General features: G+C 43.7%; 2 protein-coding genes across 2 annotated transcripts in view; one reads left to right on the top strand and one right to left on the bottom strand.

Moving 5' to 3' along the window:
* Positions 1-27,732, top strand: part of ccdc146 (coiled-coil domain containing 146) — a 163,355-nt gene that overhangs the window by 7,962 nt on the left and 127,661 nt on the right. The gene's annotated exons all lie outside the window — the stretch shown is intronic.
* fgl2a (fibrinogen-like 2a) overlaps positions 241-27,732 on the bottom strand; it is a 28,265-nt gene continuing 773 nt past the window's right edge. The window contains exons 2-7 of the mRNA XM_079494062.1: positions 23,812-24,013; positions 6,524-6,624; positions 5,740-5,858; positions 3,903-4,073; positions 370-981; positions 241-317 (exon numbers count right to left, since the gene is read on the bottom strand). Of these exons, the coding sequence (XP_079350188.1) occupies positions 666-981; positions 3,903-4,073; positions 5,740-5,858; positions 6,524-6,624; positions 23,812-24,013 (909 nt within the window). The 3' untranslated portion in view covers positions 241-317; positions 370-665. The remainder of the gene's footprint in view (positions 318-369; positions 982-3,902; positions 4,074-5,739; positions 5,859-6,523; positions 6,625-23,811; positions 24,014-27,732) is intronic.

Raw genomic sequence — 27,732 nt, 5'->3', positions numbered from 1 at the left:
TTCTTATTACTGCATCAAAGTGGTCCTAAAGGTTCATGATTTGTGTGTGTGTGTGTGTGTGTGTGTGTGTGTGTGTGTGTGTGTGTGTGTGTGTGTGTGTGTGTGTGTGTGTGTGTGTGTGTGTGTGTGTGTGTGTGTGTGTGTGTGTGTGTGTGTGTGTGTGTGTGTGTGTGTGTGTGGGTGCACACGCGCGTGTTCCATTTGTATTACTTTACTTGTAAAGGTCAAATGTCTATAGTATGACTTGAGATACAGTGAGGACCCTTTGTTGTTTTATGGTTATAGAAATGTTAGATTTATAAAATCTAACAAAATAGCTGTTCAAACAACCCCCAGAGCTTGTAGATCAGCTATTTGGGGGCGCATGACACCGGCAAAACTAAACTCGGGCATTGGGGTTATAGGGTTAATGGCAAAAATAGGTAAAAATGGCATTCATAAAATTACCGTCCAAACGTTTTGATGTCCTCACAAGTATAGTAATACAAACGTCACGTGTGTTTTGTTCTGTTTGTAGGAGCATAGTTAATACATGCGTGACTGCGTGCATGTGTGGGAGCGTCTTCGTCTTTATGCCCATATCGGCTTGTCCATCTCAGGGAGTCCGTCCGTCCGTCCGTCTGTCTGTGTCCGTTTGTCCGTCCACGTCATTTGTCACGTCCATCCTACGGCGCGTAGTTCTTGGGCCGTATCATCATCTTGACGGTCTTGAAGGCCTGCCTGTAGTTGGTGGGGTAGTACTCCGTGGTCATGTTGTGCCAGGTGCCCCAGAAGATGCCGTTCCGCACGCCCTTGTACCTCTTGTGGTAGTACTTGCCGTTGAGGTTGGCCGACATGCAGGCGTCAAACCACCAGCCGGAGCTGTAGTAGGCGCCGCAGTTGCCGCTCGGGTACTTGTCGTTGTCGCGGTCCGGCGTGGTGAAGAACTTCTGGTCGTGGTTGAAGTGCTTGTTGAAGCTGATGGCGTTCCCCGCCGTGCCGCTGTGTGGTTTACATTCAAACACAAACACAGTATTTGGTTGTAAAAATAATCGCATTTAAAGGAATTCAATTGATTGGTTGTCTTTTAATATTGTCCGCTGTCGGGGCGGAGACATCGCATTTCCAAATCGGTTACTTTTCAGGTCAACCTGTGTTCCATTGGGTTCAATGTAGTTATTATTACTACTTTTCAACGGTTCAATATTTACAAAACACTTTTGGTGCACCTTTGTCTTAGACACATCATCTGTGATTTATCCTGGGTTCACTGGATTGTTTGGGTCTCGCAAATGGCAGATCTTCAAGCTCACATGTCGCCGGTGCATTGTGAGCTTGTAGATCTACTATGTTGGCTACTTTTGCGCATCGCTCTTATACAACATAATGAGGGCATCCATTTACCAAAAGTTAACTCTGAACTTGGTAGATCTGCTTTTAGCTTCTGTGGCCCTAATACATGGAAATTGCAAATGCAAACTACATTAACATTGACCACATTGGTACACTTGAGTCGTTTTAAAACCTTGTTGAGCATACAGATCCCCACAATATGTAGGCCTAACTGTTTTTAGATTGTTTTGAAATTTGTCTTAGTTTTTATTTGTAAACCTTATGTAATTCACATGTATTTTGTTTTCCTTTTCCTGATCTTCTGATGTATTATGATGTTTTTATATGATATTGTATTACTCGACGACACTGAAAATGAGTTTAATTACTCAGTGTAATTTCGAGAATAAATAAAACTGAATGAATGAATGAATAAAAACTCAGAAACACATAAATATGGAGATGCAAGGTTTGTGCCCGACAGCAATGATTTTTGTGTGTTTGTGAATACTGTACATATGTGACCAGATTTGACTGGGAGCCTGTCATCGTGCAACCTCCAGCTTTTCACCAGAGGAAAAGAACTGAATTTATTTATTTTTTTATCCAAAATGAGTTAATAGCACAGGCAGACTATTCACATACTAGAGTCTGAAATCATGTCAGAGCTGAAATTGACATGTAAATATTAAATAAATGCTTAAACATGTAGCTATAGGTAGACCACATAAGTGAACCTTTCAGGCCTGTTTTCTCAACTCGCTGTTCTCTGCAAGCCATTACTCTATAAGCCATATCTCCATAATTGGTGGGTCAAACTGAACAACCAATATGTCAATTTGAAGCTATGATTCCCTGCTTTCATATGATATGAACAAACAAACAAACAAACAAACAAAGAAACAAACAAAAAATCCAATGGCAGGCTCTCAGTCAGATCTGGACACATAATATAGTATCTTTTTATCAGCTGTTATTAAGATCTCCGTAGCCCCCTACACCTTAGCAAAGCGGTTTTCAATTACAGCATTCTTTTACAAGTGGTCCCCATGGTGCAACCTTACTGTCTGTATGTGATAATGGGGTTTTAAAATGGTTGTCATACTCAGACATCCTTTCAAATTTGATTTAAATTGCATAGTTATGCAAATGTCACGCTGGCGTACTTCTAGAAAATAAAGCTTTTCTTATGAAATCGATAGTCTAGAGCAGTCCAGGGACCTCTGTCACAGAAAACAAATTGCTACTTTAGTCTTGCTTTATTAAACACTCAAGTTACTGTCTGCCGTGAGGAGTCGGATGAAGCGTGGAAATGTAGTTATAATTTCTTTTTTTTAAAAAATATAATCTGCGGAGGTGCTGCTTGCCTGCAGTGACTGAACCATAATCTATTAATTTTGTCTTTTTGGAAGGGAGCAGACTTGCACATTCCGTGCCGTATATAACTTATACGGCACGATGATATCTTTCTTGTGCTTTTTATCCCCTTTTTCCAAGTCGTTATGCCGAATGATTCCTCCCCACCCACATTTCTGTGTTGTCACTGCTGTTGTATCCTACTGATTCACCTGCCAGTGAGGATCCCACCCCAGAGCCTTTGACCTACAGTACAGTACTCCTCCCGCCCAACACTCCCTGCTGACAAGTGCCGCCCGCCCCAGCCCGTAGCATTACATTACATGCAGTGACAATGATCACGCTCCCACCTTCCGCTCCCACAAACACGGGCCAATTGTGTTCGTATACACCAGTGGTTTTCAAACCTTTTCGTATCAAGGCCCATTATTTGTTTGCCATTTGAGCCACGGACCACCATTTGATGACACTTAGCCTCTCAGACCCAAGACTTAAGAATTTAGTTGTCGTTGCATAAGATTTTGTCCACAATTCCATGCTGTATTGTAATGATGTTGGTACCATAGGAGAGAGAACAGGCATTGATCAAAATAACAATTCTTCTACATTCTCTAATTTTGTAGACTTCTTGTAAATGAAGTAATGTAGATGTTTAACAATAATTTAACTCTTGAGAGTGTAAAATGAAACCAAATGGACACGCAAAGGTCCATTTGGTTTCATTTTACGCTCCCAAGAGTTAAGAATCTAATAAGGATCCATTTGTTTAACATCTCAATCTCCATCATTTAGCTGGGGACCACCTGGAGCCCCCTCAAGGACCACTGGTGGTCCCCAGACCACTGGTTGAAAAACACTGGTATATAGACTATAGGCGCTCGACAACGCCGGAAGCGCCACAGCGAATTCGAGCCCACAACCTCTGCAGTGTTGAGCAGGCACTTTACCTCTGCAGTCTGCACCAACCGAGCGTTGGGGCATTTGAACCTCTTACTATAGCAATCATTAGAAGCAACTAAACTCTCAATACATTTAAACAAGCGGCTGAAAACGTTGTCTAAAAAGTACACAAAAGTTTGTGTACACATCTCCTGCACACAACAGAGCTTGATATTTTGCATGGTAAAGTTCACTTGGCCTGGCTGCAATTTCAGTATGAGCTCCACATCATAGGCTTTACTTGATCAGTTGATTCAGTCAATCAGTTGATTGACGCTGAAAGGCTTTGTCTGTACCTGTAGCCGCTAATGGACAGGCGGTAGTGGAGGAACTCGTTGGCCACGTAGAACTGGTCAAACTTGGCGTACTCGCGGACGCCCTCGAAATCCTCCAGCTCGATGCGAAGGATCATGTCTTTGGACTTTGTCAGCAGGTGAATGTGGTCGTTACCCAGCCAAAACTCACCCCTGTGTGGGAGAGCGAGAGAGCGGAGAGATATTAGTTAGTTTAGTACATTGGTTCCCAAAGTGGGGTCAGAGGGACCACCAGGGGTCCTTGATGGAGTTCCAGGGGGTCCCAGCTAAATGATAGTTTGGAACCAAATGGACCCTTATGGGTCTGAACTTGGTTCAATTTGTACACTCTCAGAATTAAATTAACATTGATTTTACAATATAAATTGGGGTCCCAGAGATAGAAATGCTGTTAAAATGGGCGTCCGTAGCTTAATGCATATCAAACTGGGGGTCCTTGAAATGAGCCGTACAAATGGGGGTCCCGACTCCTAGGCTAAGAAATGTCAATTTGGGCCGTCCAAAAAAGTTTGGGAACCACTGGTTTAGTAAACACGCAACAGAGTTTCAGTTAGTTGTCGTTTATAGTTGTGTCAAGCCTAGTTTCTATTTTTATTTCAGTTAACTCAAAATGTTTTTCAATCATCGTTATTTCGTTAGTTTTACTTAACTGTAATAACCTTGGAGAGAAGCGAAGCGAAAGAACTAAGAGATTATAAATAAAGGCTTGCTGTTCTTCTTAGATCAGCAAGGGGATATCATCATTTGTTAGGGACCCATAATTCAGTCTAAGAGAGCCGGCGAGAGGAAGAAGGAGGTTATAAAAGAGGGAAGTTATAAGCTAATATATCACTGCGCTTGGTCGTTTCCCAGATGGAATTCACACACCTAGCTAGCGCGGAGGAGAGGGTAATTTAAGGAGAGGTGAAAGGAGGACAGTGACTTGTTAGCTGATTCTGAGCTCAAAGTGTGGAGAGAAGATGTGTTTTTGGAATGCAACGTACGACCCAACACTCAGTGTTCACTTTGACAGTAGTTGATGCAGTTTTAGTTGTCTTTTGAATATTATTCCATTCAGTTTTAGTCATATGTTTGTCATCTGAACAACATTTTGCCGACTAAATACAGTTAATTTAAACTGAAATTACATTTTTGCAGGCCTTAATGGGGTCCTAATGCTACACCGAAGATCGACAAGCGCGTTCTGAAGTTGTAGATCAACTCTTTTCCGAGTGTGACACCCACGCGCAACCATCCATAAAATGACTTGTCTTTAGTTCTACCAATTATGACGTAATTGACAACATGTATAGTTTTTATCATAGCTTAGTTTTCATTTATAGTTTTAATTTATTTTTCGTCAGTGAAAAAAGGTAGTTGACAAACGTTTTTCGTCATAGTCATTGACGAAACAAACAGTGACTGGGATCAACTCCTTTTGCAATGCATTCTCACACCAAAGAAACGGCGGCGGATTTGACTGCATGCAGCACTTGACATTCGGGCGTCTTACGGGTCGGCTTCACAACATCTGGCACTCGCTTGGTGGTGCCTCTCGCGGCTCGAGACAGCTTTATACGAATCGACACAGGAAAAAAATCTATTTATATAACAGACTAAATCGATTAGTGTAATTATAAGCCCCATTTTCTACTTCGTCGTAACAGTAGAAAACAGCTGATCTACGAGAACTGCTATTTTTGCTATTTCATTTGAAAGTTCCAGGTATTCATGAATTAATTATTCCACCACTGTTGTTTTTTCAGTGAAGAGCCTTATTTTGAAAAAACTAAAAACACAGAAAGCCCTCCAGAGGGACCGTCAACCCTCTCACACAAACCTGAAGTCTCCGAAGCCCTTCTTGTACTCGGCCCAGGTGCGGTTGAAGCTGACGGATCCATTGAGCCGCTGCTGGACCACGGTCCAGCCGCCACCGAACGACTCCATGTCACAGAACACCTGAAGTAGTGGACCACAATATTCGTATCACAGAGATTTAAATGCAGCTGCAAATTCAGTAGCACTTTTTAAACCCTCTATAGTTGATAAAACTGACCTGTTTAGGAGCGCACTTGCTACGGTCTTATTTCACTCTACACAAATTGGTTTGCCAAAAATAGCAGATCTACAAGCTCACTGCGCTGAGGTAGATCGGCTGTTTTTGTTCTCCCCGGAATAGGGATGATTGGGGTTCAAGTCGTTAACAAAAGTGGTATTTTAAGTTTGAAGTATATTTTGATTATGGCGATAATATGGCTAATCGCAATTATTTTTTACCACAATAATCGTGAGATTTACATTTCATATCGTCCCATCTCTAATCGCGATTTAGAAAACGCTCTCAATAGTCATATCGCAGAGATTTTTATCATGAAATTCTCCTCGTCATGCACCGGACCTGATACTTTTTTATGTAGGCCTACGTAAAATATATTTGCCAAAAAAAGGGTCATATTTTTGGCTAATGTACCCCACAGATTATGAACGCTGGGGTTCAAGTTCATTCACAAAAGTGGAAGAGTTTTAAGCATACATTTGATTATCGGGGGACAACATCGTTTAATCGCAAAATCATTTTTGGGCCACAATAATGATGACATGGACATTTCATATAGTCCCTCTACCTGGAAGGTTCCGTTGCGGTGGTCCGGCGTCACGTTGTACACGCCGTTCTTCCTCTGGTCCAACGCGTTGTAGTCGGAGCAGTCCCTGGGGGCCAGGATGACTGCAGAGAGACAGGAGAGAGGGAGAGAGAGACAGTCAGTCCCTGGGTGGGTGAAAGGATGACTGCAGAGAGACAGGAGAGAGAGAGAGACAGTCAGTCATTGGGTGCAAGGATGACTGCAGAGAGAGAGAGAGAGACAGTCAGTCCCTGGGTGGGTGAAAGGATGACTGCAGAGAGACAGGAGAGAGAGAGACAGTCAGTCCCTGGGTGGGTGAAAGGATGACTGCAGAGAGAGAGAGAGAGAGAGAGACAGTCAGTCCCTGGGTGGGTGAAAGGATGACTGCAGAGAGACAGGAGAGAGAGAGACAGTCAGTCCCTGGGTGGGTGAAAGGATGACTGCAGAGAGACAGGAGAGAGAGAGAGAGAGACAGTCAGTCCCTGGGTGGGTGAAAGGATGACTGCAGAGAGACAGGAGAGAGAGAGACAGTCAGTCCCTGGGTGGGTGAAAGGATGACTGCAGAGAGACAGGAGAGAGAGAGAGAGAGACAGTCAGTCCCTGGGTGGGTGAAAGGATGACTGCAGAGAGACAGGAGAGAGAGAGACAGTCAGTCCCTGGGTGGGTGAAAGGATGACTGCAGAGAGACAGGAGAGAGAGAGAGAGAGAGACAGTCAGTCCCTGGGTGGGTGCAAGGATGACTGCAGAGAGACAGGAGAGAGAGAGAGACAGTCATTCCCTGGGTGGGTGCAAGGATGACTGCAGAGAGAGAGAGACAGTCAGTCCCTGGGTGGGTGAAAGGAAGACTGCAGAGAGACAGGAGAGAGAGAGAGAGAGAGAGAGACAGACAGTCAATCCCTGGGTGGGTGCACGGATGACTGCAGAGAGACGGGAGAGAGTCAATAGTTTATATCTGTGCTTCTCAAAAATGTTCATGTCAAAGACATTTTTCACATTCTTGAAAAGAGACAATCTATAAGCTCATTTACAAGTTGCATGCGTTGCACGCGCTTCAGCCCTCTCGAAACCCGGCTTTTAGTTTTTGTGCAGTCTCAGGGCAGACACTCTGACCACCAGGCCACTGAGCTGGTCCTGATACTATGTGACAACCAGATCATTTACAACCCGATGTTGAGTCAACCAACAACCTACAACCATGAGAGGTTCATGTTTACATAGTTGTGCTAATAAACTGCAGATGACAGGATGTTTGAGTGCTACAGTACATGTATATGGACATGATATCCACTATGAGTGCTATGGACATGATATCCACACTGTGGGTGCTATGGACATGATATCCACACTGTGGGTGCTATGGACATGATATCCTCTGTGGACACGGCCACCAGTCCACCACTGAGAGAAAGAGAGAGAGTTTATATTGAATAATAATTCTGCTAGCACTCTGGCCTATATCCTGTACAGTATGTGCCTCATACATCGGCTCGAGACAAGAGGGAATTGTACAGTGTAAAAAGAAGATCACAGAAGAGCTAAATATAAAATAAAAAGTTTTTGTACACTGTATGCTATTTAAAGTTAAACGAGAGGTGGGAAAAGGAGGAGAGGGTCTGAGAGGAGAATTTAGGGAGCAGAGAGTATCCAAAAACACAACAGAGAAAAGTCCATCCTATACATAGTGGACAAAGCACTCGCAACTCCAGTACTTGGGTCGAAGTAGAGACCAGTGGTTCTCCAACTTTTTGTGAATGTAAATAACTTTTTCCATCCACGGCACCCCTGAAATTTGTACATTGTTATTTGAAGTACCTTACATTTGTTTCATATTACGGTATGTAATTATATAAATATTTCTGCCTAAGATACAGTATGTCACAAGGGAAACTTGGAGAATATATCCATTTCCATTAGGACAGATTTAAACTTTATACTTGACGTTGAACCACTTGAACCCCAGCGTCCATATTCTGGTGGGAACATTCGCCACAAAGTAGCAGATCTACAAGCTCACAGCATGCCGTGCTGGGACCCATTGTGAGCTTGTAGATCTGTCATTTTTGGCAAAATGTAGATCGAAAAGAACTCGCCAAGTACACAGTGCAAGTCAGGTCCGTTTTTATCAAGTATAGAAGTGGTTTAACTGAAGTGATATTGATAAATTCCCGCATTCCAGTGGGATTCGGGGTCCACCAGGGGGTGGGGGTTATACTTTGGCTCAGGCTATTCAACAATAGCATAATACAAGCTCATAGCATGTCACTTTGTGCCGTGAGCTTTTAGATCTGCTATTTTTTTATTTATTTCAAAATGTTTGCAAACATGTATTATGTTTTTTAGAATTTAGAGCGAACATCTTTAACTCAAATCTTTGCTTCTGGAGGTCCCTGTCACATCATATGTTTGAGATGGGGGTCCGCAGCCAAATACACATCATTTTGGGGATCACGGAAAGTTTGAGAACCACTGCCGTAGGGCCACTCACTGCACAACAGCCGCCACTTCGCTGCCTTATTAGCTTGCAACCTGGGGACCAAAAGTCCAGCCCCCCCCCCCCCCCCCCCCCCCCCCAGTTTGAGTTTGGGAAATGAAAGGGACAGACGTGTCAAAACAGGTTGGGAGGGGGGGGGTGTTAGAGAGACATGTACGCACCTCGCTGGGAGTCAGGGACCCAGCACCGTACATAATTCATCCTGACAGTTGGGGAGAGGAGAGGAGAGGAGAGGAGAGGAGAGGAGAGGAGAGGAGAGGAGAGGAGAGGAGAGGAGAGGAGAGGAGAGGAGAGGAGAGGAGAGGAGAGGAGGTGGAGAGAGGAGAGGAGAGGAGCGTGTTGTTTCCCTCTAGTCCTGAACTGAGCTGTCTGGCACACTCTCAAAATGTATTATGCCAGGCCGGTTCCCCAATAGGCGGCTTGTAGGCCTTTTCTGGCCCACGAGCCCTCATCAACCCCTGTCAAAAAAATATATTTTTAGGGGGGCTAGTGAAAGTGAAAGTTACAGGTATGGTGTGTGTGATATCAAATGTGAGCTTAGTTTACCATAATCATAGTAATCCTCAATCATATTCCATCATATTCAAGGGCGGAGAGAAATGAGACTGTGTGTGTGTGTGTGTGTGTGTGTGTGTGTGTGTGTGTGTGTGTGTGTGTGTGTGTGTGTGTGTGTGTGTGTGTGTGTGTGTGTGTGTGTGTGTGTGTGTGTGTGTGTGTGTGTGTGTGTGTGTGTGTGTGTGTGTGTGTCCAGCTGATGCTCGTTAATGCATCAAGAAAGGCAGTTATGTTTCCACAACTGTCAAATAGGTCTTCTACTACTACTATCTATTCTCTGATTAATTAATTAATAATACAATGTCATAAGGTTGGATCAATAATGTATTTCAGTCACATTTTGTATGCATTATATGCACTTGTAATGCTTCATAGCACTCGCCATAAATGTTTATAATTATGCACAACGACTTATAACAAGGTTTATGAAGTATTATAAGTTCTGGTCATAATGCATTATAAGCACAGCGGAACAGCACATTATAACTGCCATAACGTAGCCAGTTATACAGTGTCTTTGTTATAAGTTGTTATGCAAAATTATAACCAAGTGTTATTAAGTCTTATAAGTTGTTGGATCAAACCAAACGTTCTGAAAGTATTCATTGTTAAAGATTTTTTTCCACCCTTAAACATGATCATCAGGTGTTATTGTTATATAAGGAGGTATATTTTTTTCAAAAAAGTGTACAGTATTTGTTAAAATGATGGTTTTATGTGGACACACCCACCAGTTCATTAGGTATGCGTGAGTTTAACCTTAGCACCACCCACCTGATCCAGTCCCTCCGCCTCCTCCTTTAAGACCACCCACTTGTCCTAGTCCCTCCCCCTCCTTATAAAAGGACAGCCCATGGCTCTGCCCTTTTGTTTACAAAATGACAAATTGGTGTCTGTAATGTAACAAATGGTGTGAATGTTAGAAGTTAACACTTCCCATATTTCTGAGATGTCGGATAAGCATCATTATGCCTATAATCCACGCATCCATACCATATCAGACCTGTTTTTTCTGATTTGTTTAAATCATTTATTTATTTCCTCCAATTATATTGACCCTATTGTCACAATCAGCTCATCTCATCATCCAATTAAATCATAGTTTTTAACAGCAGAAACAATTAGATTGATAGATCATTTAGCATGAATAATTTGCCAATATACTGTAGGTTATTAATTTCCTCCAGCTAAGCACACAGGCATTGAAACGGTCTTGGAGCTCTGCCCTAGGCACATGATGCTCTGGACAGAAGACTCTCCACTCTTCTATTGCTCTGATCAAACTCAATTTACAACATGAATATGCCGTTCCTTCTGACTGCATTGAGTTACAGGAAAAGCAAAACCTGGGCCAGGTCCACGAAAACAAGTCACAGAAATTGCCTTGAATATTTATGAAAACGTTTCAACAACACCAATCCTTTTAACAACATATTAATCTGAGGGCCCTTCACATGAACCATTGGTCAAGTCAACCACATCTCCCCTGCAAGTTACTTATATGAAAACAAGCCCAAGTCGCTTGTAATAGCCAGACATGGCAACATTGCCTTCCAGCGCGACACAACAGATACTTCTAATTCTTGACTTTACAGCCTTGTATAAGTATTATTAGGACCTACATATTGACTACAACAGCCAACAAGAATGCACACTGTGACACTACACTCTGTATCAAAGCCTGACCACTGTGATTATAAAAGAAACAACCTGAACTGAGAACAGCAAGAGCAACTGGACAGCAGTGGTTTCCTTGATTAATCCTGAGGACCCGACGTGAACATCTACTTGCTTCCAATCTAACGAAAAACAATCTAATGGACTGTTGACTCTGCTCTGCTGTGAACTGGTAATGTGTAAAATGACTGTTTGAAAATCTGTCACACAGTTAGGCACAGAGCAGCAAACTGCTTTGTTCAGTTCACACGTGTGTATGTGGCAGGCAGCTCCGCCCACAGAGGTTGTCGTATTTAAACAAATATATAGAGGTGGAGGTGCGTGTGTGCGTGCAATAGTAATACGTCACACTATCAGTGTTTATATCAGTAACATGGGTCTTCGCATCTCTCCTGCTCTTTAATGAACAGAAAATACATTTTCAGGTAGGTGGCCCAATTCTCTTTGTGCAGGCATCACTTCCAATTTAACCTTAATCTGTATCCTGTCTGAGTGCTCTATCCTGATTGGATAAAATTGGTGTCCCAAGCTGAAAATAGATTTTCTGTTTAATAAAGAACTGGAGGCCTGGGCCATGGCTCAGTGGTCCAGGGACCTTGGCTGGTAATCCAGTCTGGCAGTGTGCCGCGGGTTCGACTCCCGATCCCGATGGCCTTTACTGCATGTCTTCCCCCCATCTCTCTCCCCATTTCCTGTCAGCCTACTGTCTGTCCCTCCATAAAAGAATATAAAATAAAGGCGAAAGCCACAAAAACAATGTTAAAAAAAAATAAAGAACTGGAGAGACCTGGAGACCTGGAGAATCACTTACCCTACCTTTAGTAAAGTGTTACAAAATATTTATTTGGCATACCCAACATTAAACAAAATAATTAAGCTATTTTTGTACAAGAGATTTGGTGGGGAGGGGGGACGGACGACTGTCCCAAGTACAGAACAAACCAAGTCTACCAAGTCTAGAGAATTGAAGTGGGAATGATATATCAAAGTCAGTGCAAGGTTTTCCTCCCCGAGGTCAAAGTGAGGCCAGAGGCGCTAATGACTATAGGAGACGGTAGTGGAGAAATCGAAACAATCAAATTGACCTGGACTTAAAGGTTTGGGTCGGTCTCAACGATCAATACGGAGGCTATTTTGTGTTCTCAAACAATTAATATTTAATATGAGGTATGTGCCGTGGAGCTGTGGAGGAATGAATGAAGTAGAGATGTTTAATATGAGGTATGTGCCGTGGAGCTGTGGAGGAATGAATGAAGTAGAGATGTTTAATATGAGGTATGTGCCGTGGAGCTGTGGAGGAATGAATGAAGTAGAGATGTTTAATATGAGGTATGTGCCGTGGAGCTGTGGAGGAATGAATGAAGTAGAGATGTTTAATATGAGGTATGTGCCGTGGAGCTGTGGAGGAATGAATGAAGTAGAGATGTTTAATATGAGGTATGTGCCGTGGAGCTGTGGAGGAATGAATGAAGTAGAGATGTTTAATATGAGGTATGTGCCGTGGAGCTGTGGAGGAATGAATGAAGTAGAGATGTTTAATATGAGGTATGTGCCGTGGAGCTGTGGAGGAATGAATGAAGTAGAGATGTTTAATATGAGGTATGTGCCGTGGAGCTGTGGAGGAATGAATGAAGTAGAGATGTTTAATATGAGGTATGTGCCGTGGAGCTGTGGAGGAATGAATGAAGTAGAGATGTTTAATATGAGGTATGTGCCGTGGAGCTGTGGAGGAATGAATGAAGTAGAGATGTTTAATATGAGGTATGTGCCGTGGAGCTGTGGAGGAATGAATGAAGTAGAGATGTTTAATATGAGGTATGTGCCGTGGAGCTGTGGAGGAATGAATGAAGTAGAGATGTTTAATATGAGGTATGTGCCGTGGAGCTGTGGAGGAATGAATGAAGTAGAGATGTTTAATATGAGGTATGTGCCGTGGAGCTGTGGAGGAATGAATGAAGTAGAGATGTTTAATATGAGGTATGTGCCGTGGAGCTGTGGAGGAATGAATGAAGTAGAGATGTTTAATATGAGGTATGTGCCGTGGAGCTGTGGAGGAATGAATGAAGTAGAGATGTTTAATATGAGGTATGTGCCGTGGAGCTGTGGAGGAATGAATGAAGTAGAGATGTTTAATATGAGGTATGTGCCGTGGAGCTGTGGAGGAATGAATGAAGTAGAGATGTTTAATATGAGGTATGTGCCGTGGAGCTGTGGAGGAATGAATGAAGTAGAGATGTTTAATATGAGGTATGTGCCGTGGAGCTGTGGAGGAATGAATGAAGTAGAGATGTTTAATATGAGGTATGTGCCGTGGAGCTGTGGAGGAATGAATGAAGTAGAGATGTTTAATATGAGGTATGTGCCGTGGAGCTGTGGAGGAATGAATGAAGTAGAGATGTTTAATATGAGGTATGTGCCGTGGAGCTGTGGAGGAATGAATGAAGTAGAGATGTTTAATATGAGGTATGTGCCGTGGAGCTGTGGAGGAATGAATGAAGTAGAGATGTTTAATATGAGGTATGTGCCGTGGAGCTGTGGAGGAATGAATGAAGTAGAGATGTTTAATATGAGGTATGTGCCGTGGAGCTGTGGAGGAATGAATGAAGTAGAGATGTTTAATATGAGGTATGTGCCGTGGAGCTGTGGAGGAATGAATGAAGTAGAGATGTTTAATATGAGGTATGTGCCGTGGAGCTGTGGAGGAATGAATGAAGTAGAGATGTTTAATATGAGGTATGTGCCGTGGAGCTGTGGAGGAATGAATGAAGTAGAGATGTTTAATATGAGGTATGTGCCGTGGAGCTGTGGAGGAATGAATGAAGTAGAGATGTTTAATATGAGGTATGTGCCGTGGAGCTGTGGAGGAATGAATGAAGTAGAGATGTTTAATATGAGGTATGTGCCGTGGAGCTGTGGAGGAATGAATGAAGTAGAGATGTTTCGTCACTGTTGAGCAGAAACCTCTTATCTCCATATTTAACCTTTTTATGTATATTTTTTGTCACACAATAGCAGTGAAAATAATAGATAGACGTTTACGTGCCGCATCGCGACACACGGTAGGCTTGCCGATCTGCTATTTACACTATTTAAAAACGTTTATAAAATAATAAAGAAACGGTTTTGGACATCAGCAACGATATATGAAGGTAACTTGTTGACCATAATGGAAGATTATTCCATTCCATTCCTCACAACAGATTGAATAAAAGTGCAACATTTCATTGCTCAAGGTGAGGTAGATTTGCTTGTTCCAAGCTTTATGTAAATTGCTGTTACACCCCCCTTAGGCCAGTCAGTGCAGTTTGGTCCATGTCAGATGGAAGCAGCATCATTAATCCAAGTTTTCTAAAAAAAAAAGAGCCCTGAGTTTTTGACATAGTGCATAATGATTAATGACCACAGGTATGGATTAGAGTATTCAACATTCTCCTGCTGACGCCCGCCCAATTCCTTCTGGGGACAAAAGGCTACACTCGCACACCCCTCAATAATTGGATAAATAACTTTCGATAAATGTTCTTGACGTACTTTACAACAGTTTTAAAGCTTATACAGCAGGAGGATGTGTTTGAATTCTCAGGTGGAAGTCTAGGAAGAACTCCAACTGCAACTGCAACTGCAGACATCTATTCATATTGAGATAAAGATTATTTCAGTTTTGTTTTTTTCCTTCCTTGGCGTATTATAATTCAATCCACGGACAGCCGTTGGTCCGCTTTGATAAATGAGAGATACGGCACTATATGAGTATTGAGTACACAGTGTGGGAAGCCGCGGGTCTGCTGAATTATATCGCTGTAACGTTAACACTTCTGTCAGCACAAAGTGTTGTATCTATAAATTCCTCTAACGTCTCTCCCTCATTTAAAACTCTCCGAGGCTCTCTCTTCACATTAGTATGACTGTAACTTCTGTTATCGTTCTCCCAGCCTGTCCTCATCACTGCACTCTTCGCCGGGAAACAGTCCTATCATCGTGTTTTAGATAGCCAGGAGCCATCTCACAAGCACGGCTATGCTACATTGGCTGACCCAAATAACTATAAAAGAAGCCTCTTAGTGATTGGCTTGCTGGCCCGTCATGGCTGGCGGCATGTCTGCCTAGATGAGTTATCGACACGCCGGTGTTTGGGTTGTTGCTTTGTCTGAAGAGCAGTCTGTCTGTCTGTGATCAATGGCTCAGATCTCTCTGACTGACTGCGATGCTTTTCAATTGACTGAAATTCGGATCTGTTGTTGATGGGAAAAAAACTCACTGCCGGCACGCTCGACAGACGGAATGACCATCTGTTTGACTGACAGACTTGAGATCAGTAGATAAAACTAAAAGTCGTTTCCGACTTGCGTCACTGACTTAACTGAACGGTGCGCTGCCGTCTGCCCTGCATAGCACTTGACTGAGTGAAGAAGTGAGTGATGAGGCTGCTAATATCTCAGTAGCTGGCTGAGTGACTTTCTGACAGCCACTCAGCCTGATAGGGCTGATTGGCAGGCTGGCAGGCAGGCCGGCCGGCCGGTGGGAGCAACCTTCAGCGCTATCAGGGAAGCATGCCCAGTGACAACAAACACTCATCTAACACCGCCACCTGTCAAGAGAGGCTAATGTGTTCCGCCAGCGATAGTACGTATGTCTCTCCCCAAGTGGAATTTAAATTTCCTTTTTGAAAGTCCACACTCGTCCACACACACACCCTTTCCTGTAGGAAACACATTGCTTCCACATTGCACAACAGATGTCCCTCCCTCCAAAAAAATACATAATAAATAAGATAGCAAATAAAGAGCAAAGGGAAATACTCTATGGTGTATGGTTGAGATGGTGTTTGGTGTATTGTTTTTGTTGCTGCAACACCTTAACCATTCAGTGATTAATAAAGTGTATAATCTCATAATCTCTGTATAATCTAAACTCTCAACTCCCATATTACAAGAAGATATATGTTTAAAACATATATTTAAAAAAGTTCAAGATTTCTTTTAAATAGATTTACAAGCTCACAATGCATCACGGTGCGACGTGTTGTGAGATTGCAGATCGCCTATTTTCAAATAGCCGATCAGTACAGTATTTACAGTGCTAGGTGGTCCCCAGGCGACACTTGGAGAACCACTGCTCTCAGCAAGTATAAAGCACTCTTGTCAATCACAGAGGCAATGCAGATAAACAGCAACACATATTGGTTGTACATCCATCTTAAGGCCCAGTGGAAACACGAGCAAAGTTTCTCAGCAGCACCCGAAATGGACAGTGAAAGGAATTGGCAACAGGAGCAAAATCAATGGCGACAACAACAAAAGTGAGGTGTACATTACAAGAGCAACGTGAATCAAATCCTCTTGGCCGTAGCTTGTGGGCTTAATTGCCAAGCTCCTTCCCCATCCAAACGATCGCTCGCACGCACGCACAGGCTCTCAAGTGAATTTAATTTAATGCAAATCGCTGTATTATTTAGCATGTGTAATTATTTGTGCACAAACACTGGGTTTAAAATGGGAAGCCCGCAGCTGAAGGGCTAATGGAGAAAAAGAACCATGGGTGTATTGTTTAATGAAAGAGAATGTAGAATGCAGATATAGATACCGGTATATTCATTACCCTATATATATAGTTTTGTTGACCTGAAACGCCTTTTCAAGGTCCCAATGACAACAGTGGTTTTTAACCAGTGGTCCGGGGACCACCAGTGGTCCTTGAGGTGGTTCCATTTGGTCCCCAGCTGGTTAATATATGGAGAATGATGGAGAGTTGGTAACCAAATGGACCCTTCATTAACTCTTGAGAGCGTTAAAGGGTCCATTTGGTTTCATTTTAAGCTCTCAAGAGAGTAAAATTATTGTTAAACATCTGCATTACTTACTTTACAAGAAGTCTTACACAATTAGAGAATGTAGAATAATTATTTTGATCCTTTGCCTGTTGTCTATCTTATGATACCACATCAATACAGCATGGAATTGTGGACAAAATCTTAAGCCAACGACAACAACATATTCAACATCAAAGTCTTGGGTCTGAGAGACTCATCAAATGGTGGTCCGTGGCTCAAATGGGGAAAAAAATAATGGACCTTGATATGAAAAGGGTTGAAAACCACTGCTTTAGAAAAATGGGGTTCCGCAGCACCTAAATCCAGGTTCAGCCTGGTCCAGTGCATCTCAGGAGCAGCACTCACAACAAGGCAAACAGAAAGAAGCACCAGGTTCAGCCTGCTCCAGTGCATCTCAGGAGCAGCACTCACAACAAGGCAAACAGAAAGAAGCACCAGGTTCAGCCTGGTCCAGTGCATCTCAGGAGCAGGACTCACAACAAGGCAAACAGAAAGAAGCACCAGGTTCAGCCTGCTCCAGTGCATCTCAGGAGCAGGACTCATAACAAGGCAAACAGAAAGAAGCACCAGGTTCAGCCTGCTCCAGTGCATCTCAGGAGCAGGACTCATAACAAGGCAAACAGAAAGAAGCACCAGGTTCAGCCTGCTCCAGTGCATCTCAGGAGCAGGACTCATAACAAGGCAAACAGAAAGAAGCACCAGGTTCAGCCTGCTCCAGTGCATCTCAGGAGCAGGACTCACAACAAGGCAAACAGAAAGAAGGCACTGGAACAATCTTTTATTTAATGACAGGGTGCAGGCAAAACTATGTGATGTTTGCCTGAAGATGTTTGTTTGAACCGTCGACTTATAAATGTAATGACCCGTAACTGTAACTTCTAAGAGCCTGCTGTGTGTGTGTGTGTGTGTGTGTGTGTGTGTGTGTGTGTGTGTGTGTGTGTGTGTGTGTGCGTGTGCGTGTGCGTGTGCGTGTGAAATCCCTGTTGATCTGTTGTGTTGCCAGTGATGCGTCTCTCTCTGCAGCACACCGTTATCTGGATAGAAACCTGGCCAACAACCACACGCCACCACAAGTTCCACAACAACACATTCTGTGGTTGCTGCTTTTTAACTGATGATTTAAGACTTGACACTTAAGACTGGACTTGACAACGACTCAACCAAACTGTTGATCTGGTCTGAAGATTCATAGCTTACGATAAAATATACGCAGTAGAATCCTGCATTTTAATTTAACACAAAATGTACACTGGGAGGTTTTTATTGTCCATCTCTCTATTATGTATCGCTCTCTGTCCAGTAACCATTTAAAATGTAATTACACTGAAATTACAGAAGCACTTAATACCCACAAAGGCCTTTATCACCTGACTCTGAGCTTGGCCGTGGTTTCATCCACGCCATAACCGCAGCCCTCCGCGGTTAATTGTTTATTTCTCTTGGACTTGCTTCATAACAGTCACTGCCTGGCACCACCATTTTCTTTTTTCTTTTTGTTATTTATTCTGCTACACCCGTGCCAGAGTAATTTGCAGATCCGCGAGCTCGGACATGACAGATTGATCTACTGAGACAAGGCTTTTCTGACCCTGGCGTAGCCGGCGTGACTAATGTTGGGGTGGGGTGGGCTGCCCTCGCAGCGGCGGCGGCAGCATCTTGGTGCTGAGCCCAAGACGTAATGAGGGTTAGTCGTTTTCACGCTGGATTGAGCGCTGAAGGTCACGACCTCCAGACAAGCAGGAGGGAGAGGAGAGTAGAGGAGAGAGGATGGATGGATGGGGAGACAGGGGGGGAGTGTGGGGGGGGGTGTAGAGGTAGAGCAGTGGTTCTGGGACAGTTCATTTTGTAAATTAAGCATTCATGTCAAACTTCCGAAATTGTAGATTGATATCTGCTAGTTTGGATTTATTGCCATTTCTGGCCAACCTTTCTGTTTCAAATGAAGTGTGGCTCATGGAATTTAAACCCTCCTTTAAATGGACGCATTGACAATGGTGTTATAATACCATGAGGGGGCCATTAGGTTATTGCAAGTTATTTGTATGCCTTTTACCCCTTTTTCTCCCCAAGTCGTTATGCCAATTAATTTCTCCCCACACTCATTTCTGTGTGTTGGAACCTACTGGTTCACCTGCCAGTGAGGAGAGGACATACACATAGTAGCATACTCCTCCTGTCTGCTGACGGGTGCGCCCCAGCTCGAGTACGTGTAGTGACAAATATCACCCTCCCCACCCGACTTCCCGACCACAGGCCAATTGTGTTGGTATATATGGGTGCTCGACAAATCTTATGCACCACATTGTTGCAACTTAACAACGGCAGCTGAACGGCTGCCTCGTTAAGTGGTTTGGTTATATTCACGCTGGGCCCTGGTCCAGAAATGGTTGGTAACCACCGGTATAGATTTCAAAGGCCTCCGCCTGCTCTCTCGTTATCTCCTTATAGCTCCCTCGCTCTCTTACCCTCTCGTTCCATCGCCAATTTCCCCAACAAGCTTCCTCTCTCTCTTCCTGTCAGTACCTCTGCTTTTCGCTCCACCTTTGAGCGTCTCTCCATACGGAGTGTATTGGAATGTCAGGGAGAACCTGACTCTGTCACGTAAGAGAATCTGCAATCATTATAATTCAACAGCAGAGCCAGCGCACCACTTCACTTCCCTCAGTAAGGCGAGACAAAGACACTTGAGTGCTTGACCTCAGCCAAACCTCAACGTGAAGCCATTTTGCCGTTTCTTCTGTTTTACAAAATTTGCATCTTTAATCATCATTTTCAGTGAGAAGGAGGCAGTGTTGCATGTTAGCACAGAGATCTCGGTTTATAGTTTGAGATATTCAAGATATTAAAAAGCTGCCGTGACCAGAATCTTCAGCGTGCATCTTTGAAATCTTCGGGTGGAAACCTTGTACTGTACTGTATGTCTGAAACGGTTCTCATTTCCTTCTTTAAAGCATTAAACAAATAGTGAAAATAGCTGATCTACAAGATCACAACGCATCGCGTTGTTGTCGTCCGTTGTGCTGTAGTGCAATGCTGGGCAACTTTGGGCGCCAGCAGGGCCGTGCAGAGAGCACTGAGGGGGCAGGGGCTCAAACTCCAGAAAAGCACACATGTGGGGTGGTCTTTTTGTGGAGTACGTCCCTTGTGCCATTTCATGTCATTGGACAGTAAAATAAGCAATATATTCTCATAAAAGATAATTCATTATGATAGTGGAATTATCATTACTTGTCAAATGTTCGTCTTGAAGGGCCAATGGCACTTATTGGCCCCCCACACAAGCCCTTTTTGGCCCCCACATAAGCCCTTATTGCCCCCCCCCCCCCCCCACACACAAGCCCTTATTTGCCCCACACAAGCCCTTATAGAGCGTCGCAGTCCTGCCCCCTTTCATGACGACGCCAGGCCCAGGAAATGATTCCCAATGCATTTTTCCCATAGACATAGTATAGTATTTATTTAAAGACGGTTACGCCGCGGACAAAGCCAACTCGAGTCGTGACAACTCATGACAACAAGCACAATATTTTGGACCAAACAAATAATTACAAAGAAGAAAAACAACAAAAAATGTGTTGTAACCTGCCGTTTTTTTCTTCTTTGTAATTATTTGTTTGGTCCAAAATATTGTGTTTGTTGTCATGAGTTGTCACGACTCGAGTTGGCTTTGTCCGCGGCGTAAACGTCTTTAAATAAATACTTTTTGAAATGTCTATGAGGAAAATTAACGGAGAATAATTTCCTGGGCCCTGGTAGGGGGCGGGATTGCGATGCTCTATTGCCCCCCCACATAAGCCACCCCCCCACACACACACACAAGCCCTTATTTGCCCCCACACATAAGCCCTTATTTGCCCCCCACACAAGCCCTCATTGCCTCCGCACACAAGCCCTAATTGGCCCCCCACACAAGCCCTAATTGCCCCCCCACACAAGCCCTTATTGGCCCCCCACATAAGCCCCCCCCCCCACACACACACACACACACAAGCCCTTATTTGCCCCCCCACACAAGCCCTTTTTGGCCCCCACACAAGCCCTTATTTGCCCCCCACATAAGCCCTTATTGGCCCCCCACACAAGCCCTTATTGCCCCCCCACACAAGCCCTTATTAGCCCCCCACACAAGCCCTTATTGGCCCCCCACACAAGCCCTTTTTGGCCCCCACACAAGCCCTTATTTGCCCCCCACATAAGCCCTTATTGGCCCCCCACACAAGCCCTTATTGGCCCCCCACACAAGCCCTTATTGGCCCCCCACACAAGCCCTTAATTGCCCCCCACACAAGCCCTTATTGGCCCCCCACACAAGCCCTTATTGGCCCCCCACACAAGCCCTAATGATCATTATAACAATGTGAAAGAGAATATTTAAAAAGAAGAAGTTATATTCGTGGACATTTGGACAATCAAAAATAAAATACAAAAACAGGTTACAGAGCCCTGCTGTAGTCAGTGTAGTGGACTCACCCAGGGCTAACGGGCAGCAGGAACATGCTGTAGGGTGAAGGTACTGTACTGTAGACGTGGCACAGTCAGTCAGGATAACGGAAAGGCCAATATAAAGTGAAAGTCCTCCCTCAGGGACGTTGGCTCTATAATGGAGTGTGCTCTCCTGGAATGGCTTTGGCCAACTCGCTCCAGGTAAAGTTAAATAAAATATTGATTCAATTACATTTTATGGGGGCTTCCTCTGTTGGCGATTGAAAGATGCCTTTTCAGTTTCCCAACCTCCCCAAAATTACTCAATGTGCTCCCTTACATTGTGCAATGTGCAAAGGCATGTCCTACAGAAAAATCGTTTCTGCCGGGCAGAAACCTTGTATCTCCGTATTTCAACATTTTATGTTTTTTTTCTATTATTTTTGTAAATGAATGCCATACTACATACTACTGTCACATAAAAGTAGTAAAACAAAAAAATAGTCGATTGATCTACAAGCTCACAAATTGCTATTTTTGAAGATGTTTTTACAGTACTAGTTAAGTGTTCATAAATAATGAAACAAGAGCCTGTGACTACACCCCCCCCCCCCCCCCCCCCATTTCCTGAAAAGTAACAGTTTTGGACATACAAGGCATTCCGCCCCCACAGTGACAGTGTTGACGTGGAAGTTATCCTGGAAGAATTGTATATTCTGGGGAGGCGAGATAGAAAGCGCGTCTTCAAGGTTTGTTTGTTGTTTACAGTTCAGCCCCCTATAGTCCTCCCATGGATGATTAGATTGATTCCATGCCCAGCCAGCATGCACCTCACACCACCAGTTCGGGCGGCCAAAAACTCACCGCTAGCTGCTGTAGTGGGATTGTGTGTGTGCGTGTGTGCGTGTGCGTGTGTGTGTGCGTGCGTGCGTGCATGTGCACGAGCGCCGCAGTGTCCTGTCCTGTCCCCAGCCGTGCCTGCCTAACTGTGTGCCGTGCTGAATGGAACGGGGAGGAATAGAGACCAGAATAGAATGGAATAGGAGTGATATTACTCAGAGAGCCGTGAAAACCAGGGCTCTGCAACTCTCCACAGAGAATAGACCAGAATAGAAAACAATAGCAGATAACCAGGGTTCCATTTGAAATAAAAAAGGGTAGGTAGGGGCATTTTCGTATCCACTTAAGCTCTATATTTCAGCGTACAACAAATAGTATAACAAATAAATTAATATAAATAGGGCTATTCCAAAATGTCACATTGCATCGCATTGTGAGTTTGCAGGTCTGTTTGTGAACATTTGCCCAAAATAGGGAGGCGAGGGTTAATGCTGTGAACAATATCCAACATAAAATATCAAACATATCGGAAACCAAAAGGAAATGCATGCATATTATATTCTTTCTGACCAGAAGCAGAGACGAAAACATAACCCCACCGGTGTTAAAATATGAATGACCAGAGAGGGGGAGATCAAATTCAGAGGCATGCATGGATCCCCCCCCCCCTCCCCCCAGCAAATCGAACCATGTAGGTCACTGGTTCTCAACATCGGGCCCTGGGACCACCAGGGGGTCGGTTCCATTTGGTTCGACTGTATCTGACCTCGTCTATTTGTCTGAAATCGTCTATTTTCAAAATGTCTGTCTTTCTGGTATTTTTTAAAATGTTTTACAATGTTTCACCAGTTTTTATAGTAGGCTATAGTTTGTTGGTTACTTTTGAGGCAGTAATTGTCTTTTTTCTTTCTTTCTTTTTTTTCGGTATTAAAAATGTCTTAAATGTCCTTAAATTGGGGTTGTGTCAAAAATAATCGATTCAGCAATGCATTGAGATTCGGCCGTGCACGATTCTGCTTCGATGCAGAACGTGACATAATCGATTATAGTCTGTACCATTTATATATTTCATATTTTTTAATGTTAAGACGTTTATGTCAAGGAGACATGGAGAGTGATTGATTGCACAGCAGTTTCTAAATAAAATATTGTTCAGTATATCTGACAGCTTGTATTGACTGATGAAAAATAATGTGCAGTAATATAGAAAAGTATGATGCATCGTAAAAATCGAATCAAATCGTTACCTGGTGAATCATATTCAAATTGAATCATGAGGGCACTGCCAATGCACACCACTCTACTTCACTATCATCTAGGCACGCCCCAAAAATCACGTGGGGACCCACATATCATTGTTTTGGTGTCCTTGACATGAAATAGTTTGAGAACCATTGATAAAGAAACAGGTTTTTCCAGAAAACGGAAGACGTTGATTTGTAGAATCTGTCTCAATGGGGTGAAGTGTGAACTCACATTGGGGGCCTTGCTGCTGGGGACACTCCTTGTTGCAGGTGGAGCTGAGCTTGTTGACCACGCCGCTGATGTTCTCCACCCTAGTGTCCACCATGGCCTGGACCTTCTCCATGCTGAGCAGCTTGCCGTCCAGGCTGCTCTGCAGCGTGGAGATCTGGCTGCGGGCGTTGCGCAAGCTGGCCGACATGCGGTTCATCTTCACCTGCATGCATGGGGTGCATGGTGGGAAGCACACATGGCATTTGTTGTTGTCGTTTTTCTCACACGCAGGAAAGGAACATGACTATTTTTGAAAGAGGCACAGTAGAAAAAGGAGTGTGCGTGCGTGCGTGCGTGCGTGCGTGCGTGCGTGCGTGCGTGCGTGCGTGCGTGCGGCGTTAAACTGCCCAGTTGCAGCCTAACTACCAATGTAGTATGTGCAGATTAAAAGATTCATTCGGAACTTCAGTGGGGACTGTCTGTGCGCTTCTTTACGATCGCAACCTTGCATATAAGAAGGCGCTGCTCACCAATTTAGTATACAGCCGACCGTGAGCAGCTACCGGGAAGAGAGGCTGTGTAAGTACAGTTGGGTGCCACCGATATTGTCCTTTTCTTTTTGCTGAGGTTTGCGTGATCTGCGCAAAAGGACAGTTAACCCATTTTGGGCGGGAACCCCTTTTGGTGTTTTAAACATTGTTATAATTTAGCTATTGAAAAATAGCAGATCTACAAGCTCATAGCGCGCCACCGAGTGGCGCGCTATGAGCTTGTAGATCTGCTATTTTTGAAAAATCGTGAAAATATTTATTTCAGAAAACTGGAGGATTTAGAAGGATTTTTTTAAATTTTGAGGTCAGGCCTAAATGGGTCACATGATAAGGGACAATATCGGTGGCACCCAACTGTAGCACTCGGCGGTGGATAAAGACTTCTAGCGGTGTGTCCACTATAGCTGATGCTGAACAACAATGGCTGGACTTTTGGGCTCATGGGAGCAGCTACAGAGAGCGCTTTGACACAGCCTGGGATATGCCCACCGACTAGTTGTTAGAGGGGGTTTCGACAACTTCCCAGAAACAAGACAGGAGGGCTATCTCTGCTATGATTGTCAACCACCACCATGCGGAGCCACTACTGCTGCTTGTGCCCATGGAGTGCTGAGTGACATGACATGGCTTGGTGTATCATGAGGACACCCCACTTGAAAAGATATTCCAGGGACCCCCATCAGAGAAAATGTGTATGGCTCTAGTGATTCTCAACAATTTTAATTTAAAGGACCCCCCGGTTAGACATGCATTAGGCTACGGACCCCAATTTAATGGCATTTCTATTTCTGGGACCCCCAATTTATATTGTAAAATCAATGTTATTTTCTGAGAGCGTACCATTCCATTTGCACTCTCTCTCTTAGTTTTACAATATAAATTGGGTGTCCCAGAGATAGAAATGCCATTAAATGGGGGTCCGTAGACTAATGCATGTCAAACTGGGGGTCCTTTAAATTAAAATAGTTGAGAATCACTGCTAGAGCCGTACAAATCTTCTCTGATGGGGGTCCCTGGAATATCTTTTCAAATTAAACGGGTTGAGAATCACTTCTAGAGCCATAACATTCTTCTCTTAAAGGAGAATTCCATACTAGAAGGCTTTACCTTTATTTGTAGTTGTTACGTCCCCACCAAAGAGGTCCAGGTGTTATTTTGTGCAAAAGCGCATTATTGGCTATTCCCCCTACAATGAGCCCTCAATGAATTGAATTAAATTGCATTGAATTGAATGGGGCTATAGGGTGCTAATTCGCTTATTTCCATCACTCAAAAAAAAGTTTGGGAACCACTCACTGTGTTATTGGACCCAGTCTGGTGTGTGAACTCATTCACTGCCATTGACATATATATATGCCATTTGGTGTTTTCAGTGTTTACGATAGAGGGTGCTCTTCCACAACCTGTGAGTGAATCTACGGCTTCCGGGCCAGGGTACGGAAAACGGGGAAAAACAGGATCGAAACAAATCCAAGACGTTTAGTATCCTATTGCTGGATTTATACAAATACTTTTTCTCTGCTTTCTGTTCCCAGACAGTGTTTTTGGTGAAAACAATAGCTCTATATTCATCTGTCAATAACTAAAGAACGGAAGTTCACGGTAACACACTTTTCCCCCGCGATGAAAGTAGAGACTTTTGTGATACCGGTATTTGTTTACATAGTCATAGAACAAAATATTGTGTGGGTCTTGAAAGATTAGTAATAACAGCTGGCAGTGCGTGCAGACTGTTCTAGAGAAGCCCTGGCAGTTAATGCATAATTCCACAGATGCTGGTGAATATGTGTATAAATCAGCAGCCCACCAGCCCACCGCTTAATTAGTTTAATTTGGAATTTGGAGCAGAAAAGTGCCTTCTGGCAGAGCAGTCGCTTAGACGCACCAATATGACTGACTGGCACACTGCGCAGCCACTGCCCAAATTATACCCACATTTGGCAGATGGAGGCTTGTTTTAACGTCCCAGGGCTACAAATACAACCCAGTGTGTAATTGTGTCTTTTTGTCCGTTTAATGTGCCAGCAATCTGCTAGAGGTCAGTGTGGTGTAGGAATGGACAGGAGAGATGACTCGCATTCTGAATAAGCATGTCATTTGATTCAAATTTAATTTAAATTCACATTCAGGTTGAGTACACCTGGAGGGCGAGGACATCCTCTCTGACCTCGGCACTTTGCATTCAGTGTGTTCATTAGGTTTTTGTTGGCTTTTTGGAAGTGGAACATAAATTAGTTTTAACCACTTAAAAACCTGGCCACAAACATTTCAACCTTATCTTAATAGAAATGCTCCTCACTAATGCTCATTATAATATGGTGCCATTTTTGTCTAGCCACTCTGTGTCACAGAGGAAGGCTGTGGACAGTTCAGAAACCCGCCTACCTGTGACATCATTGGTAGGTGGGTTTGGTCCTTTCAAACAAGATTTCCAAATTTTGATTTTATTTTGTATTAATGAGAGTAAAATGGCTTCCATTATAGTATGCTAACTTTCCAGAAATAGAAAGTGTGCAGTTTCTATTGGCTTGGATTGCCCATCGATGATGTCATGGGATGTCATGTCATGGGTTTCTGAACTGTCCACAGCCCTCCTATGAGACACAGACCGAGTAGACGGGGGCGGCAGTGGCTCAGGGGTAGAGTGGCCGGTAGAACAGACATATTTGAACCGTGAGATTCCCAGTTCTGTATCACAATGATAAACTCTTCTCCCCCCCCCCCTCCCCCCCTCATTACGGCCTACCAGCGGGGCCCCGGCCCACAGATTGAGAACCACTGTCCTAAGTTAACCAGGGTTAAAGTGGTTAAACTATGCAGTGTATAAAGGTAAAAATATACAATTTGTCACATACATTGCTGTATGCAAAATGTATTCTCCGCATTTGACCCATCTCTTGGAACGGTGAGCGCCAAGCAGGGAGGCATTGGTATGACCCAGCTGGGGTTCGACCGAACCCCGACCTCCCAGTTTCAGGGGGTACACTCTAACCACAAGGCCACTTAGCTGGTATAGTTGTTGTTGTTTAGATTAGATAGTCATTTTGTCAGTTATTAGGGTTCCGAGCAGGTGATGATCTGGAACAACTAACCCACTGAAACAACCCTTTAGTCATATCATTTCTGAAGTGTTAAACTGGATTTTGTATCCTTTCAATCCTTTCAGAATACTGAACAAGAGTTCAGGTTTCTATTTCGGGGGAATTTAACCAAATTTGAGCACGCTCTCAGAAACAGGACATTATTCCTGAAGTACTAGTACATTTATGACAGCTGTTTAGGGTGCCACAGCCACATAATTAAATACTCATTTCATCATACCATGTGGTAATATTTAACCACCACCAGCATTCTAAATGGTAATCTTTTCGATGTAACCACAGCGTGCCTC

Source organism: Electrona antarctica, assembly GCF_951216825.1.
Source record: "Electrona antarctica genome assembly, chromosome: 23".
Lineage (NCBI taxonomy): Eukaryota > Metazoa > Chordata > Actinopteri > Myctophiformes > Myctophidae > Electrona > Electrona antarctica.
This window is presented reverse-complemented; position numbering and strand designations above follow the sequence as displayed.